At 31.2% G+C, this 19,265-nt stretch overlaps 2 protein-coding genes across 2 annotated transcripts; one reads left to right on the forward strand and one right to left on the reverse strand.

Annotated features, from left to right (window-relative positions):
* Positions 1 to 12,025, reverse strand: LOC127724431 (RWD domain-containing protein 1-like). Its single transcript, XM_052231394.1, has 7 exons — positions 11,829 to 12,025; positions 10,090 to 10,164; positions 6,799 to 6,926; positions 4,686 to 4,829; positions 3,576 to 3,702; positions 1,512 to 1,574; positions 1 to 158 (listed from the first exon to the last, which is right to left on the reverse strand). The coding sequence occupies exons 1-7, from the start codon at positions 11,899 to 11,901 to the stop codon at positions 49 to 51; spliced, it is 720 nt and encodes a 239-aa protein (XP_052087354.1). The 5' UTR covers positions 11,902 to 12,025; the 3' UTR covers positions 1 to 48.
* A 40-nt stretch (positions 12,026 to 12,065) lies between these two features.
* Positions 12,066 to 17,890, forward strand: LOC127724432 (trafficking protein particle complex subunit 3-like). The gene is made up of 5 exons (XM_052231395.1): positions 12,066 to 12,222; positions 13,778 to 13,875; positions 15,053 to 15,152; positions 16,311 to 16,493; positions 17,125 to 17,890. Exons 1-5 carry the CDS (start codon positions 12,181 to 12,183, stop codon positions 17,242 to 17,244), a joined length of 543 nt encoding a protein of 180 aa, XP_052087355.1. The 5' UTR covers positions 12,066 to 12,180; the 3' UTR covers positions 17,245 to 17,890.
* The last annotated feature ends 1,375 nt before the right edge of the window (positions 17,891 to 19,265 follow it).

A 19,265-nucleotide genomic window follows, 5' to 3' on the forward strand; every position in this document is an offset into this window, starting at 1 on the left:
TTATTATTTACATATATAATTTATTAAACTATTTTTTTTAATTAAATATTAATCCACAGCACCATCACTATTGTCAAGGTCAAGGTCTTCATCATCTTCAATGTCAAGGTCATCCATATCTTGAAACAGTGATTCATCAACTTCTACATCTGCATCCTCTGTAAACAAAAAGAAATCCATTTAAATTTGAAGGAAACTAGACATCATTGAGTTGGGAGCCATCTCTGTGGGCCCCGCGACATTGAACTTTGACCTAGGAAGTTGTACAAACATTATGACACACCCTCAGGTATTGGTTAATATACATGTCAAGTATAAGGTATGAAATTATAATGGTTCTCTAGATATAGAGCGGACACAATTTGTAATGGGCGGACGGACTGACTGATCACTTTAGGGCAACCCGCCACTAGGCGGCGCCCTAATAACTGTGAATTCCTCATTTTTTTCATGAGTTTTGATTTTTGTGGATTTCTTGGGTAATGGTTATCCACAAATTTATTTGTTCAACGAAATACAAATTGTAAATTATTAACTTATATGTAGAATTTGGTTGAAACAACAAAATCACGTATCCACTGAAACAAAACTTTTCCTCAAACCACCAAAACTGTTATCCATGAAGAAAAAATGAAAAAAAAAAAGATGACAGTAATAAAGAAAGTTGAATCCAAACAACAAGAATTACTTAAAATTTATAATAGACAAATTGTATAATTCCCAGAAGTACTAAAATATAGTCAGACAGGTTATTTGAGAAAATGACTTCTCATTTATATTCTTTCATCATTATAGCTGATCACAATCTTAAGGATGTACTTTGGTCAGGTTTAGGAATTTGTGTCAGATGTTCGGACTCCTTGGTTTTTTCCCTACGATACACGGTAAAATATTTTGCCCCATACCCTGTTTTTTCTTTTCATATAAGACTTCAATAGCTCATAAAAGGTCATTTACCAAAATTTAAGCAGATTCTAAATTTCTTTTCTTTCGTTGTGAGACCCAAATAATACCAATGCAAATATAAGATAAAAGTTAGAATCAGCCTTTTCCCACCATTTTTTTAAATTAAATATCTCGAAAGGAGCTCCATAACCTATCAATATTTTTAGCTTATTTTGTTCCTTAACTAATGCTATTCTGACTTATAGTATCAATTTTAAATTCTAGATTTTTTTAATTTCACCTAAATACATACATCCTTAAGTCTGATAATGAAATTTTCAGGATGCTATTATAAGTAGTATGTTTCATTCAAATGTCTTGATGAAATTCCTAATGAAAAATGGAGATAATCAGGCATAATATATCAGCAAGCCCTACTTTAAAAATGGTTGTTCACACAAGCTACTTTTATTAGGACTGACACAAAATATGAATAAAAGAAGACGTGGACAGTATGTCAATAAGCCAGAAATGTCTTAAAACATTAGAAATTCATAATCTAAATTGATGCATTGAGTATTTATAGCACTTTCTCAAATATATATTGATTGGATAAGTGAACATACCTGACTGTAAAAATATCATATCTGATTCATCCAACTTGGCATCCTGCATGAACATTTCTTTGCCTGCATATAAGAAAATGTTAGTGTTATTAACTTGAATTCATGATAAGAACATGTTAACCATATTTTCTAATCATTCTTTCTTTCAAATAATACTTGTTTTGTTTTAAAAAATGGGAAAAATGTTACTTCTCCAATGGCAGGTAGTAATATACATAGATATATGCATCACTGTCATTTCTACAAAGAATGGTGAATGCCTCCAAATATATTTTTCATTTGAAAAATTTCGTCCAGATGATCAACCTCCTTAGGATGAGAGTAAATCTTCTCCTTTGGATAAATTCTCCCTAATAATCTCCCCTTTGGATAAATTCTCCCTAATAATCTCCCCTTTAGATAAATTCTCCCTAATAATCTCCCCTTTGGATAAAAAATATACCCTCCAATTCGCAATCTATTGTACCTGTTGGTAGACTTTAAGTACTTGTTCATCATGTAAGACCATGTAAATTTTCTTGTTAAAAAAATTGTTAATCTCACACACAACATTGATTATCCATCATGTCCATGCTATCTAACATGTTTTAGGGGCCTCAGTGGCCGAGTGGTCTAAGTAGTTACTACTGTAATCACTAGCCAGTCAACACTGAGGTTGTGAGTTCGAACCCCGCTCGTGCGGGTGCACTCGACTCCAATCTTAATTGACTTGGATTGTCAGTTTTCCTATCGAAGGTCGGTGGTTTTCTCCGGGCACACCAGCTTCCTCCACCAATAAAAACTGGCCGCCACGAAATAGCCCAAAAGCGGTGCTTAAAAGTGGCGTTAAAACACCAAAAATCAATCAAAAAATCAATCTAACATGTTTTAGCTAATTCATGAATAGTTGAATTCAATGGAAATTGTGGAATATTGATCATATATATAGTAAGACAAGTTCAAGAAAACCTTCCTATTAGAAAGATTTCCTCTGGTAAATGTCTCTTCTTTTGAAGGTTTGAAAAATTGACACTTTAATAAAGGCATTTATTTTCATATTTCTACTGAATATATATATACAATAACAGCTGATAAATGTAACAAGTAAAACACCAGTACTTTTTTTAAAACAATAACAATAAAATGTTTTATAATGTAAATTCAGAAATTATTGCAAGGTTTTAATTAATGCAAATAATGTGACTGGGTGACTACCGCAATAATAAGAACTTGCATTCTGATATCCGTTACATATATCTGTATGCAGATTTTCCTGATATCGCAATTATCAATCTTGCATTTTTGTCGATTCTTGAAAAATCGCAAAAATAAATGCAAGCAATAATTTCTGAATTTACAATATTCAGGAATCTTTCAGAAATTTTATTTACTTCTGAAAATGTCAATTTGTTAAAAATAAAGAGTTGTCTCCCTTGTCACACACTATTTGTAAATAAAAGAAAAAGACTGCTGCTACAAAGTAAAAAACACTGTGGTGATTCCTGTCATTGCTTGTTAACAAATGGCAAAAGAAAAATGTTGAAGGTAGAAAGTCAAAATTAAGGTAAAATCTGTGTCAGAACATTTAAAAATATTTTGAAAAGGTTGTAAGTAGGGAGGTCGCCAATGCGGTTATTGTAACGTTAATGATTTCCTTGCGATGCAATGCAATAAAACAATTGCCATTTAATACATGAATCATTTTTACAGGATTTTTAAAATACTAATATCAGAAAATGTAAATCACATGGATATAGCAATATATAGAAAATTATCGTTTTATTTGTGCAGTCAAACCTGCTATTAAGGTCACCTCGATAAAGGAAAAATCTCTCTTGTAAGGGCAACCTCGATAAAGGGAAAACCTTTCTTGTAAGGGCAACCTCGATTAAGGAAAAACCTTTCTTGTAAGGGCAACCTCGATAAAGGGAAAACCTGTCTTGTAAGGGCAACCTCTCTCTGTCCCAAGCATTTTGAACCTCATTCCAAGCCACCTCTCTTATAAAGTCTGTTTTTCCTTGTCCTGAGGGTGACTTTTATATACAGGTTTGACTGTCATTTCATGTATATCTAAAATAAGATTACCAGATAATCCTTTTGGTTCTGGATTCTCTTTTATGTGCTGTGCTTTCAGTTCATTGACCTCAGCTTCAAACTTCAGCTTCCAAGCTAAAAATGTTTCAACTGAAACTTTTGTGCCTTCAAACCTTTTCTGAAAGAAGTAAAATAAATGACTGCAATTAACCCAATCAAGAAATGGTGATTTGCATGAATTGGATGTACTTATTGGTCTAGACATAATCACATGATCAATCGCCATCACCAGGATGCTGATGTGCAACACAATTTTTGAGGATGGAAGTTGATTTTGTTAATTGATCCATTAAGACAAGTTTCACTGCAGTACATAAATATTTCCTTTTGATCACTGAATTCACTCAAACTCTTCAATTAAATTTAAAACATACAAACATTTTACATAAATCATAAAACTTCCATAGGAGACAATAAACAATACATGAAATTGTTATAAAGTATCACCCTTTTGTGCCCAACTTAGGATTAGACGCCATCTAAATAACCATTGAGATGACCTTTGAAGACTGTCTATGGTCATGCGACCCAATTTAAACATAAGTATAAATATAAATAGACAGACAAGCACATCCAACAGTATTATGACCATTATTCTGGGTCTGTATGATTTCATAGATTAAAAAATATGTAAATCATCATTAAATGATGAATGACTTTTTGTGGACCGAAACAGTCAACAGTATAATTCTTCCTGATGGCACACTTGTTTCATTTTTCAATTTCGACATTCTTTTATTTCGAATACTGAACATGCTGAGCACATGTGCAACCAGTATCCAACTAAGGGTCAAATTCAAAGTTGCATGCATACAGACCTAAATGAGGTCAAATAATTATCTTAAAATTATACTAAATTTGTTTGTCTAAATTATAGATTATGTCCCTTTAAAGATGTGAATTTCAAACCCAGCTTGTGGCAAGGTGGGTTCAACTACATATTGATCTTAATTGACTAGTTTTCCTGTAGAAAGTAGTGGTTCTTACCAGGATACTATGATATCCTTCACCAATAAGATCTAGCTGCCATGATATAGCAAAGAGTGCTGATGAATGTGACTTTCAGCACCAACAATCAATTAATTCAGTATTACAAATTACCTGTTCAGCTTCCTCTTTTTCTCTGAATACTCTTTCTTTTTCTTCCTGCTCTTGCCTTTTTCTATCTTCAATAATCACAGCTATCTTTTCCTGAAGTGCTGATACAATGGTAAATACCATTGCCATTCCAAGATTCTCTGAAATCTGTATAACATAAAAGATTTTAATTCATTCTTAAATTAACTTTATATTAGCATGATTAGGGTACAGCAGGGATCTCCATGGATGAAAATTTAACGATGGAGGAACTTTCACCATGACAAAACCCTGTGTCTACGGCATGGCGTCATCAAAATTATTTCATTCCTTCATTTTCCATGTAAGGAATGGCGAACAGGCTGATATTGCTTTTTATATTTATATAGAATAACCAACATTTTCATTAATTGTCATTTGTAACAATTCCAATGCAAAGCCTGTATGGCTCCCCCTTAATGAGAATGACCACAAGCTGTCCTAAAGGTTCCCACATCTTTTTCTTGCTGTTTTGGTAATTGTATAGCCCATAGGGCTTAAAAATAGGGGGGATCTTTAGTCACTGTCAAATTCAGAAGTCATGAACCGGTATCGACGATTTGCAGCATCAACAACAAGAAGTTTCGTACCCGTTTTGTAAAACGCTGAACAAAGATTTGGAGGGCAAACGTTTACAACTAAAAAGGTTTTAATGACTTTAAACAGCAAATTTCATAGTAATATACTATGCAACATATGCATGCATCTTTCGATTCTGAACATGCTGAATGTAAACTGGAAAACCAGATGTATGAATTTGACTGTAAACTACGAAATGAATTTGGAATTACGGTACGGATTTCTTCAGATTATCAAGTTGCAGTTAATATTCATGTATTTACTTTTAAACTTGTAAAGTGATTCAATATTATCGATAATTTATGTACACGTGTTATTTGGGATGAAATTATGTCCTGTTTTACATCTTATTTTGTACTCATTTAAAAAGTGCGACGCTACAATTTTTTCTGTGACGCTATAATTATTTTGAGGATGATATTTTTTCTCGTCGCTATACATTGCCGCAAAATCGATGTCCTAATTTTTGAACTTTCATCTAATTACCGCTTGTGATCATAAAAATTATATCACCTTTAATTGTATCCCTTTAAGTCGGACAATAGAGGCAATTAAGAGTGATTAAATAGGTGTTTGTTAAATATATCCATCTTTTTGATAAGAAACAACTGGGACTAATACACACAGGAAACAATGAATTTCATAAACATGATAAACAGAATAGTTTTTTAATTGAAATTTTATTACTATCATGACAATATGATACTTTCTTTTCCTTTTCGATATAAAAAGTTCTTTTTTGTACTAGATATTTAGTAAATAGTTTCTGACAAGAGGAAAAATATAATTCTGTAACTATAAATGAATATTGAAGACATAAACTGAAACAACTGTTATACTTTAATTGTATTCTAAGTTAAGAATTGAACAATATAAACATTACTTAAGGAAATAGAGCATCGCTGTGACGCAACAAATGACATTGAAAAAAAATACAATTTATTTTTTTACTTCAAATGTGATGCTATCCAAAATTTCTGGGGAGAATACTGTATATGTTTAATTTTTACTTGTATTGGTCAAGCAAACTTCATGTAAAAGACTGTTGGGACATTTGGTCAGACAGCTGCAGCAATTCATCTGACTGACCAAAAATCTGTTGAACCAAAATATTTTGGATGAAATCTGGCAGTAAAATCCAGAAAAATTAGCAGTTTTCCATTAAACCAGTTATAACATGTCTATTTCTAACTATTCATCTGGTAATAATTATATATAAGTGCATGCTCAGTAGAAATAAACACAAAATTTACAAAGCCTTGACAAAAAACTGTCAGGCTTTAGTTTAAACAGTATTTATTATTGAAAAACTATAACAATAAAATAGTACAATTTTATATGCATGATCATATAGCAGTCAAATATGGGTTTCGGAAACAAGTTTAGAAAAAAATTTATAAATCTGTCTCCCCTCAAGGCTTTACTGGGCCACATCTTTTAAAAAAATTTAAGAGACATTCTCAATAGGTGCATTCCTGTATTTAAAACTGCAGGAAACATTAAATTTAATGCATTCTACCTGATCATTTATAAGATCATTCAGGATATCTTCATGTTCATCATCCAAGTTATCCAGATCAGTGATTTCAAACACAGGGGCTTCATCAGGATAATTCTCAACATACTGAAACTTTACAGTACAACTTGCTGTAATAGATAAAAATCTAACATTTAATTTATTGTTCAAATGAAGGTAAATATAAGTAAATAAACAAACTGCTCCATGTATAAAATAAACTGTTATCACAGAGATATGTCTCGCCTTTTTGTAATTTTGATAATGCAAATGTTGAAATTAAAATAGCAATACTTTAACATGTAAGTAATGCAAATATTCAAAGTCGATGAACCATGACTGAAGGTACACGGCTAAACAATCTCCATGGAATGAGATGTGCCAATACTAATACAACTGCATACCAAATACCATTGACTTATTATAAGTCATTCCCTTTAAACAAACCTAAACACAAACATTAACTTGTAAACTATGTAAAAGTTTAAAAGTCAATGAACCATGATCAGGGGTGGGGCTATATAATCTCCATGGAAACGATACTTGCAAATGCCAATAAATTTGCATACCAAATATCATTGACTTAACATTAGCAGTTCATCTTAAACTGATCTAATCACAAACTAATACATGTAAACTAAGCAAAAGTTTCAAAGTAAATAGACCATGACGGAGGGGGCGGGGCCAAATATTCTCCGTGGAAATGAGATGTGCTAATGCTTATACAACTGAACACCAATTAACATTGGCCTACCACTAATGGTTCCCCTTGAACTGACCTAATCACAAACTAATACATGTTAACTTAGCAAAATTTTCAAAGTCTATAGACCATGACTAAGGGAGCGGAGCCAAATAATCTCCATGGAAATGAGATATGCCAATGCTTATACAACTGCACACCAAATATTATTGACCTACCACTAGTGGTTCCCCATAAATTGACCTAAGCACAAACTAATACATGTAAACTATGAAAAGTTTCAAAGTCAATAGACCTTGACTGAGGGGCGGGGCAAAATAATCTCCAAGGTAATGAGATGTGCCAATGCTAATACAACTGCATACCAAATATCATTGACCTACCACTAGTGGTTCACCATGAACTAGACCTAATCACAAACTAATACATTGTTAACGCCATCGCCGTCGCCGACGCCGGAAACAGCATACCTATGTCTCGCTTTTTGACTCTGTCAAGGCGAGACAAAAATGTACACTTTTTTACTTAAAAATAAAAAATATCTATAAACATGCATAATAAACAATTAATATATATATAGTTTCATCAGATTACTGACACCAGTCAGGGATATAACTCTATAGGGTTATTAGAGAAAATATCTTGCATGTGTTATTTCCTTTCATGAGTTGTCTACTCTTTATTCCTTAAATTTTCTAAATCTGTAGTAACTAACATATGTTTGTTATTTGTTAAATAAATCACAAATATTTCAATTTTTAGTGGGCACTTGGGATTTCTTGAAACTTTGCGCAGAAACTAAATACATAGCCTTGATAACTATTTTTCGCATTAAATTAATACATTTTTCATCAACCATGGTAAATCAATGAGACAAGGCTTTTAAGGAATAAACTTAGCTGTAATAACAAGGCTTAGTTATTAAAGGCATGTAACTTATTATATGAGACACTTGGGAATTACTGGGAAGCTTGCGCAGAACCTCATTGCATGCTCTGATCATTATTTCTTACAATAAATTAAAATACATTGTGATTAAGCATGATGTATGTCTGAGCAAAGACTTTGAAGTGATGTAGAGAAGCTGTAATAACACCCTTTAGTTATTACAGGCATATTTTTTCTGTAATTACATAGGTGTGCTATGCATGATTGACAAATATGAACTGTTATATCTTTCTATAGTTTAGTATACATAAAGACAATAATAATATCAATAGAACTTGTATACATTTTAACAAAACAAATGTATATTGGCCCTTTGAAACATGTAACATACATATGTTATCACAGTTCTTTGATTTTTTAGTCCACAATAACAAATGTATGTTATTTTTCTCTAATAACCCTATAGAGTTATAACCTTGACTGGAAACTGGAAAATGGGTTTCTAGCTAGCTAGCCTATAAAAAAGAAGATGTGGTATGATTGCCAATGAGACAACTCTCCACAAGAGACCAAATGACACAGAAATTAACAACTATAGGTCACTAGACTCTCTGACATGTCTGAAATTTACATAAAATATTAATATCCCTATAGAAAAATATCCCCAAATTTTATCCATTTTTTTATTGATGCTTTACAAACAATGACTGGTCAGAAGGACATAGCTGTAGCTGAGGGTCTGGATAAGAATCCCCATCTCTGTAGGTGTAATACCACCAAATCATAGTACATCACATCCGCTTGCATACAAAAAAGGTTTGAAAAAAAATATTCCCTTGAATTTGACAGCTGTAGGAAATTAATCCTACATTTCATTGCAGTATAAAATTTCTGAGTCATAAACATATATCTTGGGTGTTTCAAAGCACCATTCTTTTTTTATTTGGTATTTCTATAGAAAATGTTGGATACTTGAGGTTACATGGTTACTAAAGCTTGTACACAGGAAAAAAAAAGGGGTGAAAATTTGATTGGTTAATTTCCAGTGATGGTTATTATCTTATATGCAATGAAATGTTATGTGAAATTTTGTCTGTAGTACTGGACAGGAGAAAACTTTACTCATGCCAAGTATTTCTTTATTTGAAACAAAGATAAATTCTGAACAATTTTTTGAAAAGTGCAAATTTAACAAAATCTAATAAAGGGAAAAACAATGGTGGTATTACATCTGTACGTGTATTCTTTAGTTTTTGGCAATTTTTTGCTATTCATTATTTTTTGCTTGTTTTGCTCTATCATTTGTCTATTCTTATATTTCAGCACCCAATAATTCCATATTCTTTATTTTTTTCAATTGTTTTCTGTTCTTCAAGTCTTTCTCCATGTTCTCTATGCTGATTTTGACATGGACAGATGTGGTTGGCTTTATATTTAGTCAACATTTTACACCTTTCCATGAGTATTTCTAGTATCTAAAATGTTTTTCTCAAAAGTTGTAACAGCTGGGTGTTAATATTCAAAAAAAAAAAGGATTTTTACAATAGGCAGTTTAATAATTTGGAGTCAGGTTGAAATAAGAGGGTTGCCATCTGCCTTGACTACCACGTATTAACATGACTAACCAGAAACATTTTCTTTGTCTTATGACTTATAAATCGTGTACATTTTGTAACAACATTTTCTTCATTCATACCACTAACCTGTCTCGTCTGTTTCTTCAAATTCTGTAGGTTTGATTATGACATTAAATATGTGAAATGGATCTGTTTGCAGCACTGAAATCATAATACATATGTATTCATAACTATATATATTTATTGTTATCTGAAAGGGTGAAAAATTGTCTATCAATTTAAATAATTTCAGTGCAATTTTCATCCATACGTTTTAAGCAATGATAAATAACAAGTATGGTAAACCCTTTTCCGGAGTACTTTAATTCCACATTGGAAAAGGGATGACAGTCGCCTGAGTTGCTTCCTACAATATATCACAATTCTTTCCTGAAATTGCAAAAATATTAAATTATTCTTGTCTTCCAAAATCTTGTCAAATCTGATGTGTAAAATATTTGACTTCCCTTCTAAAAAAAACTACTAAAGTCATACTTCACCGACTTGGTAAGGTGTTAATCATAATAATCATGCATGCATCAGTCAGGGGACTTACTTAAATGAGTGATTTTCTAAATCACTGATTCAAGTATCATTATGTCCATAAAGGTTGGAAGTAAGAGTTGTCTTTCTTTAATAATCACCTATTTAAGTAGTACAAATTAATCACTAGACTAAGTGATTTAATTTTATTGTAGCTTTAAATATAGAATACTAATGATCCAGGGACTAATTATGTTGCTAAAATTATCAGAACCAACATCTGTGTTGATAGGATGACCGCGTCATGTCAGGTGATGACCTTGTACTAAATCTAGGACAATGACATAAAAATCACTTGTTTAAGTATCATACCTCAATTTCCTTTCAAAAAATCACTTCTTTAAGTATCATTATTTTAATAACCCCCTCTAATTTCAACACCCCTGAACAGTGAAATTTTGATCGCGAACAGTAGAATTTTATTACATAATCTATTAGATGAAACCTTGAATTTTACAGGAAAAATACTCCCACTGCTGGGAAAAATCTGTTAAGAAAGTATCAGTTCATTATGTCAAGCCATTTTTATAGCATTTTTTCAACTAAAATAGAATTTGCAGCTAAATGATTGCATCAAAGGCATAAACCTTGCTGCTTAAAAGAAGCAAAAGTTAATGTTTTTCAATTTTACTAATGAAAAGATATTATCTAAACCTACGTGTTTAAAATTTTGGTAAAACTACAAAATCACAATTTGCGACAAAACTTCGAATTTGCTACTTAAATAAGTGATTTAAAAATCACTTATTTCAATAAGTCCCCTGACTGTGCATTTTTTTTTGTGGCAAGACAAATACTAAAACATTCAACTTTGATTATGACACTCCAATTTTTACTCCTGATTTGGGGGAATTCCTAGTCTGGAGCCATTTTTATGGCCTAATCAAAAAAATTCTCCAGACTGAGAAATTATCCCAAAAGGGATTGACTCCAACTAAGTCCAAGATAACTTGGTTTAGGTTCGTTCAGCCACCTACCAGTGTTTCCCATTAATAAGTTTGACCTCATTGTTTTGTCTTAACATGACACAGATTTATAAGAAGATGTGCATTAAATGGTTTGAGAGCTTAGTCTAGTTTAGAAAATGTGAAATGTAAGAAAGCTTGTAACATCCATCTTGAAAATGTGTTTAAATTCTGTAAATGTACTGTCAAGAAAGTATGTCTTATGAAAATTAAATACTAAGTTATGTACAATCAGCCAACGTTTACTAAATGTTCCATCAACTTTTTAAAAATGTTGGTGAAGAATGTTTGCTTTTTTCCCTAATCATGATTATAAACCTTCAATTTCATCTGGGTATATTGACTCGAGAGCCTCTATTTCATTGACTTGATCTTCCTTGTGATCTGTCATCGTGGAATTTTATTCATCTTCAAAAAGAAAAGCTTGTATATGATGTAGTTTCAGATGCTGTCAGTTTTCTTCTATCCCCAAATTTCCTAACACATGTAAATTCAATGTATATTTAAATTTTGATCAGATTCGATATTCTTCTGTACATTTAAACGTCAATTTGATTCAGGAATAAAAAATTACTTCCGGTAGAGGTGTTTACCGAAAATCTATTTATTGGAAGCAAGAATTATTATTGTTCTATTTACCAGATCAGATTATCTATTCAATTTCAAAGCTATGTCTCGGCAAGGGACACGAGGAGTTGATCCTCGTAAAGTTGTAAGACTATTTATCAAATAGAAAAATTGCACAGACAATGACAGAGAACTAAAAAAATGTGTAATGCCATGTCTAATGAATAAAAAAAATAATATCGGGGAAGATCATCATAAATGGGTATCATCCCCATTAAAGTCATATGAAACGTGTTTCTAGTTATTATATTGTTAAGGAAATAGTTGAGCCAATGCATTCATACATACTAAACTAAGTGTTGTGTAGGAATTAACTTTGTAAGAGTCAGACAACTCGCCCCACTTTTTAGTATTTTACCCACTTGCCCCACTATTGATAAGGAGTTAAATCTTGCTAAATTTATGCCCGTGAACTTGCCCCCTAAAGTAAAGAAGTCATATCCAATTAAATTTAGGCCTGCCAATTCAACTTGCCCCACTTATGAAAATGAATTAAATCCCGATGAATTTAGGCCTACATACTCGCCCCAGTTACAGGTATGAAAATTAGTTTAATACCAATGAATAAAGGTCTGCCAACTTGCCCCACTTATGAAAATTAGTTTATTCCGGTTCAAACTAAAAATGAAGCATTATGGCATGTATGGATATAACTTTACTCAATATACATATATTTTCAATTCTTAAAACAGAAAAAACAAAAAAACAATTCTTAATTATTTATTAAGTATTGTTATTTATCATGTTTATTCATATCAATAAAAAAATCTACTTTGATTTAACAGATAAAGCTAAGAATACCAAGATGAAAGACTGACCCTTCTACTCAGTCACAAAATGTGTCCTGGTTGTTTCAAACTGTTATTACATGTACCTTGCATTTTTGTGAGCTAGCAGGTTGAAAAGCAGAATCAGTCTATTATAAACCCAGCATATACAAATACATGTACATTTAGGACATTAATATGTTATCCTGAATATGCATGTAATATTTGCTACTGGATATTAAGCACCCAAGTCAATCATATGTTATCAGATATTTTTTTGAATATAGAAATCAAGTCCTGATCACCTTACGATCACATAATTTACTTTCAATTTCAATACTTTCAATATTTTGAATTACAAAATAATATTTCATTGGTGGCTTGCGTGACAAATCATACTTACAATCAATTGAGTTATGTCCCTTTGTCTACTATAATTGTCATCAAAGTGACATTACTGTCTTGTACATTGACCTTGTCTTAAAAGACATGGAAGAGAGACACAGTGACATCATATGGTCATGGTTATACCTAGCTGTGGACTGTAGCTCTTATTGTCATGATATTTTTTGACACATTGCAGACTGTAGATCTATGGTCCGCAAATTGTTAAAAAAATTGAAGGACCATAAGAGCTACTGTTTCTTGTGATATTACACTTTGCAGACCATACACATCTAGATCTATGGTCTGCAGATTGTAAAAAATTATAAGGACAATTAGAGCAACTGTTTGGCAGCTAGGTTATATCACTTATATTTTTTAGGTAAAACTTTTTTTTATTCAAAAGACATCCTCCACATTGCTCTAGTCATGCTACATGCAGTACAATGTTATTTTATCTTTAAGCAATACTTTTTCTTATTTTTTCAGAATGGCGAACTATTTACACTGACATATGGAGCACTGGTAGCACAGTTATTAAGAGATTATGAAGATGATGATGAAGTCAATAAACAACTGGAAAAAATGTAAGATTGTTTTGTAACTTACTTGAACATACCAAATACATCAATGCCGTTTGGAAAACGGGGAAGGATCTTAATTCAGAGGAGTAAAAAATGAAAACATTGTAATGGTGGGTGAGTAAAATCTGGGTCCGATTCCCAAGGAGGAATTAAGCTCCATGGGAATCAGATCCAGATTTTTACCTACCCTCCGTTACAAACTTTTCATTATTGCTCCTCGAGATTCATATCCATTCACGGATTTCGGATTGGGATACCACGTGTATTGTATGGTTCATGATCAGCTTAAAAAACAAAGTAATTTACATGTAATTGGCCATGGGTGAACTAAATGTGTAATATTGTATGTGAAAAGTTTCAAGTGTTGCACAAGTTTACAGCTAAAAATTGTAACCTGCTTAGATATTTGTCACAAATCAGATTTAACTCCTTTGTTACTGTTTGCAATACATGTACAATGTATGTTTCAAGTATAAAAAAAAGTTATTGGTAGACTTTATTTGTGTAAGTGTTATTCCCTTTGCCGCCAAACTCTAAAAAAAATGTTTATAAACAATTTTTATTTGTTTAAACCTTGTATATTTCATCACTACCATCTAGTAATGATCTCCAATCAGATTTGCTTTTACCATATATATGCTTAATTTGGTTAGTCTAAAAGAAATCAACCAATTTGTCCTCCAACAGGGTGGCCAAGGGAAATAACTCAAAGCACAAATTAGGTTCTTTTGTAAACTATCGTTAGACAATTTCATAAACTTTAGTTAAACAGAATTTTAATCTCATTAATTGTATCATTTTAATTTCAATTTTTAATGAAGAATTCTGTTAATCTATTTAGAAAATATGTCAGGAGAAAATCAAAACCTCCAAAATGCTTTTGACAATTTATACATATGTTTTCTTTCAAATGATAATGATGTCACTGTGAAGTCTTTATCTATCTTTCATTCACAGACAGAGGAAGACAAGGTAATGATGACAATGTGCCATCATAAAAACAGGTCACGGATATCCCTGCACATTTTAAACTAACTCTGTACTTGTTCGAATGGAGACAATTTGGTATTAACAATTTTTACCTGATCAATCTACAGAGAATTTTGTTTTTTACCTGTCTGACCTTTTTTCAAATTTGCACTTGATTATAAAAGACAACCATTTTTTTCTCATGTTTCAGGGGATACAATATTGGTGTAAGACTGATAGAAGATTTCTTAGCAAGGAATAATTCAAGCAGATGTAATGATTTCAGAGAAACTGCAGATATCATTTCAAAAGTATGTACAGGAATTAACAATTAGAATGTTAACGGTCAAAGAACAATAAGTTGGTGATGTTACAGATTTTTGTAATATTTTACAATCAGCTTTGAAATATATTGGTCTTTAAAGTCAAATGATCTTCAAAATAAATAAAAAAAATACCAATATATTTTATGGCTAAGTTTTAAAATACATGAACATATGCCTTCTTTTAAAAGAAAATCCTTTATTTTATCCAAATCTTTAGAAATGTACAGCTATTAAATTATTGTCTTCTTGACTTCTAAGCTAACAGGTTTTTCATATGGAGTTACCATAACCATGACCCCTCTCCTTAGAAATTTGATAAACGCACATCATGCACATAGCAATAATAAGTGAAAAACAGTGATGGGAGAAAAAGTATACAATCGTTAAGTTCAAAAGGAAGATAAATTTTGATACAACAATAAAAAAAATTAAATATCAAAATTATCAAATGGGAACACATGATAAATGTAACCACAAAAAAAACAACAAAAAAACAAACATTGCTGTATCAACATGATCAAGAATCACTGAATGGAATATTTTTTGGTAGATTATACATGTACATAATAAATGTAGAGAAACATGCATGCATTGGTTCAATAATTTCCTTAACATTATAATTATCAGATTTTATAAGACTTTAACTGAAAACAAAAAACAAATCTATTCTATTTACTGGCTGTATTATTTGCTTCATTATGTTTGAATGAAAATTCTTCAAATAGATGCACATTTGTACAGATAATTTTGTATTGGATTAATTTGAGTAAGAGTTATTCCCCTTTGTCCACATGTTGGAGGGCAACATTAAAATTTCTTCATAAATCAACCAAAATCGACTTTTTATACTGGCTTCTAGCATGTCTAGACTTTAGAAGAAGTTGTTTTCTGAACGATTTTCATTTGTTCAAACCATGTATAAAACTATGTAGGATCTTTTATCAGAATTTTTACATGTTTAAATTTGGTTAGGCTAATTAGAACTTCCAACATAGTGACCAAGGGGAACTGTAATTTTAATTACATAAAAAAAAAACTATTACGGACGTGAATATTCAAAACAATAACGTAGAATTGATCAGATGTAGTTATTTATGCTTCATTACAGGATGAAACTTATTTTACTTTTCTCATTACTTTCAGGTAGGATTTAAGATGTACCTTGGTATAACCCCTGTGGTCAGTAACTGGAGCCCTGCTGGTGATGAGTTCTCATTACTGATAGAAAATAATCCTCTGGCAGATTTTGTAGAATTACCACCAGGACATAATAACTTGAATTTTTCTAATCTTCTGTGTGGAGTATTAAAAGGTGCATTAGAAATGGTATGTTAACTTTATTTTCTTTTTAAAAAGTTTATGCTGTCCCTTTTTATAGCTCCATTCTAGAGAGACGACCCATGTTAAGAAATATGCAGTGCCAGATTTATAGGGCTTAAAACCAGCATTTCTTATAATTCAAATGCTCACCAGAAAAAAAATTTCTTGCACATGTTGTACAGGTGCACTGCTGTCTGAAAAGACTTGTCAAAGGGGTGCTACATACATATTCATGTAGACATGTAGATGTACATGTATAAACATTCTTTAACAGAATCAGGTACAGTTTGGATCTTGATACATGACTTATGTACTAAATTAAAAGTAGTATGGACTTGTGTGTCATTAGAAATGTATGTTGACCTTTAAAGTTTAGATTTTTTGGTTTTTTCCTGTTTTTGTAAAAATTAAATTTTGATGAGGCCATTACAGAAAATATTATGTATCTATGCAGTAATCTTTGAATACATGTATAACTAAATATGCCACTAGTTCTCTAAAAACATGTGTTATTTTCATTTTGGAGGGGAAATGTTTTGGGTTCTTTTATTTTTTGGCATTATTTAATGTAAAATTAAAATAACATAAAACATAGGTTCAAATCACATTTTGATTATGTTGCAATATTCCATTCCAGGTACAAATGGATGTTGATGTGCGGTTTGTACAAGATCAATTAAAGGGAGATAATATAACAGAATTGAGACTTAAATTTTTAAGACGATTAGAAGATGCTATACCTGTAGGAGAAGATTGAGAAATAATTATTTAGAGTTTTTTAATTGGACAATTTAGGGATGGACATTCCAGTGTGCACTTACAAAGTTCATGACCTTTGTCTGATGTCAATTATTGATTGATGAATTTTGTGATCAGATGATATCATGGGTAATTTTAATTGCTGTACACATGGAATTTTTGCCAAATTTACAGAACATTATTTCATTTATTTTGGATTTATAGTAGTTGATATAGAAACATGGAAACATTTTAGATATGTGTTCAACTTTCAACAAAAAACAAAGAAGAGTCTTATTGATCTAAATCTCTTAATTAAATAGAAGTCAAATTTATCTTGTAATTTTAAGATGGTGTTGTAACTTGTACATGTTAATTCATGCATAAAATGTACATAAAATTTAATGTAAATGAGTTATGCAATTTATTGAAAAAGAAAAAATCTTTTTCCTATAGGGATTATATATTTTGTTTATATGTGACCCATTTGTGAAATCTACAAAAAAATGTCTGTATTGACTATTTTTATTGATATATGAATACATGTATTACTATTATAGTCTTAATACTGTTGGACAATAATTGATTTGTTTATAAATTAACATTGATAACATCTCTATTTCTTTTTGTTGTGGCCATGTTAATAAAGTGCAATACTACCGACATTGTTTTTTTTATTTATTTTTTAAATGTTTGCTCTTAATGTTTTCCAGCTGGAAATTGATAAATAATTGGAAATTCTCATGTTTTATTTTTTTTATTTTTAATACAAATATTTTGTAAACACTCTAGTTTTTCCAACAGTATTCTTTAAAAAAAAATATGATGAAAAGCACACATATATTTCTCCCCCTACTAATGATTTACATTTCAAATAACCTTAAAAAAATATATGTTCATTTTTAGGCCCCCGCTGTAGCGGAGGGGGCATTCAGTTTTACCCTTGTCCGTCTGTACGTACGTACGTCCCAAAGTTGGTTTCTGTTCTCTAACTTTAGTTTGCTTCAACCAGATGTTATGAAATTTATACAAAATGCTTATTACCACAAAACACAGATCAAGTCTGAATTTTGATGACGTCTCATTTACCATTCTAGAGTTATGCCCGTTTACAAATGAAAAAATTCTGAATTTTTTGTTTCCGATCTCTAACTTTATTTTGCCTCAACCAAATGTTATTAAACAATGCTTATTACCACAAAATACAGATCAAGTATGAATTTTGGTGGTGTCACTTCAACCGTTCTAGAGTTATGCTCCTTTACAAATGGAAAAATAGAAATCTAATATCTGTCCTAAAAATATCAATGATGTAATTGTTAAAATTAATTTTTTAACCAACTACAATTATGGACAAAGGAAGATAACTCCAATTTTAAAAATTAATTTTAACAATTACATCAACTACAACCAAAGCTTTATACAATGCAATGTTCACGGAAAAAATTAAACCAATCTTTACCTTCAGTGCTTACAAGCACTTTGATTAATGTTCTTCAGTTTTGTCCCTTTATAACCTTATATGATATGGAAGCGGGGGCATCATCTGTGTCCCATGGACACATTCCCCATTTATTTTTTTATTTTTTATATCTGTTTTAAAATATTTATTTCTTCCTTTCTTTTCACACTCAGAGCTCAAAATGCTTGTGTTTTCAGTTTCAAGCCCTTGGACAAAAGTTTATCAGTTTATTATTCTGTTATTTTGAACAAGATATACTGTAAATTTAGAAATTATTGCGTGCATTTATTATTGCGATTTTTGAAAAATGGACAAAAATTTGAAATTAATTATTGCGATGTCAGGAAAATCTGCATACAGATATATGTAAAAGATATAAGAATGCGAGTTCTTATTATTGCGATACTCACTCAGTCGCATTATTCGCATTAATAAAAACCTCGCAATAATTTCTGAATTTACAGTAAGAAAACAAGGGGATTTTGTGTGACAGCCAATTAGAAAACTATCCACAAAACAAACATAATTGAAAAGTGTGTAAACAACAACATGTTACTGTATTGCTTCAACAAAAGGCA

This window comes from Mytilus californianus, unplaced genomic scaffold (assembly GCF_021869535.1).
Source record: "Mytilus californianus isolate M0D057914Y unplaced genomic scaffold, xbMytCali1.0.p SCAF_14, whole genome shotgun sequence".
NCBI classification, from domain to species: Eukaryota; Metazoa; Mollusca; class Bivalvia; order Mytilida; family Mytilidae; genus Mytilus; species Mytilus californianus.

What these genes read in the sequence shown, in the direction of transcription:
- LOC127724431 (XM_052231394.1), bottom strand. Translation starts at nt 11,901, where the DNA reads ATGACAGATCACAAGGAAGATCAAGTCAATGAAATAGAGGCTCTCGAG. An exon ending in TGAAGAAACAGACGAGACAG is followed by an intron (nt 6,927 to 10,089) that starts GTTAGTGGTATG and finishes TATCTATTACAG; the next exon opens with CAAGTTGTACTGTAAAGTTT. An exon ending in AAAAAGAGGAAGCTGAACAG is followed by an intron (nt 3,703 to 4,685) that starts GTAATTTGTAAT and finishes TACTTCTTTCAG; the next exon opens with AAAAGGTTTGAAGGCACAAA.
- LOC127724432 (XM_052231395.1), top strand. Translation starts at nt 12,181, where the DNA reads ATGTCTCGGCAAGGGACACGAGGAGTTGATCCTCGTAAAGTT. An exon ending in CTGCAGATATCATTTCAAAA is followed by an intron (nt 15,153 to 16,310) that starts GTATGTACAGGA and finishes CATTACTTTCAG; the next exon opens with GTAGGATTTAAGATGTACCT. An exon ending in TAAAAGGTGCATTAGAAATG is followed by an intron (nt 16,494 to 17,124) that starts GTATGTTAACTT and finishes ATTCCATTCCAG; the next exon opens with GTACAAATGGATGTTGATGT.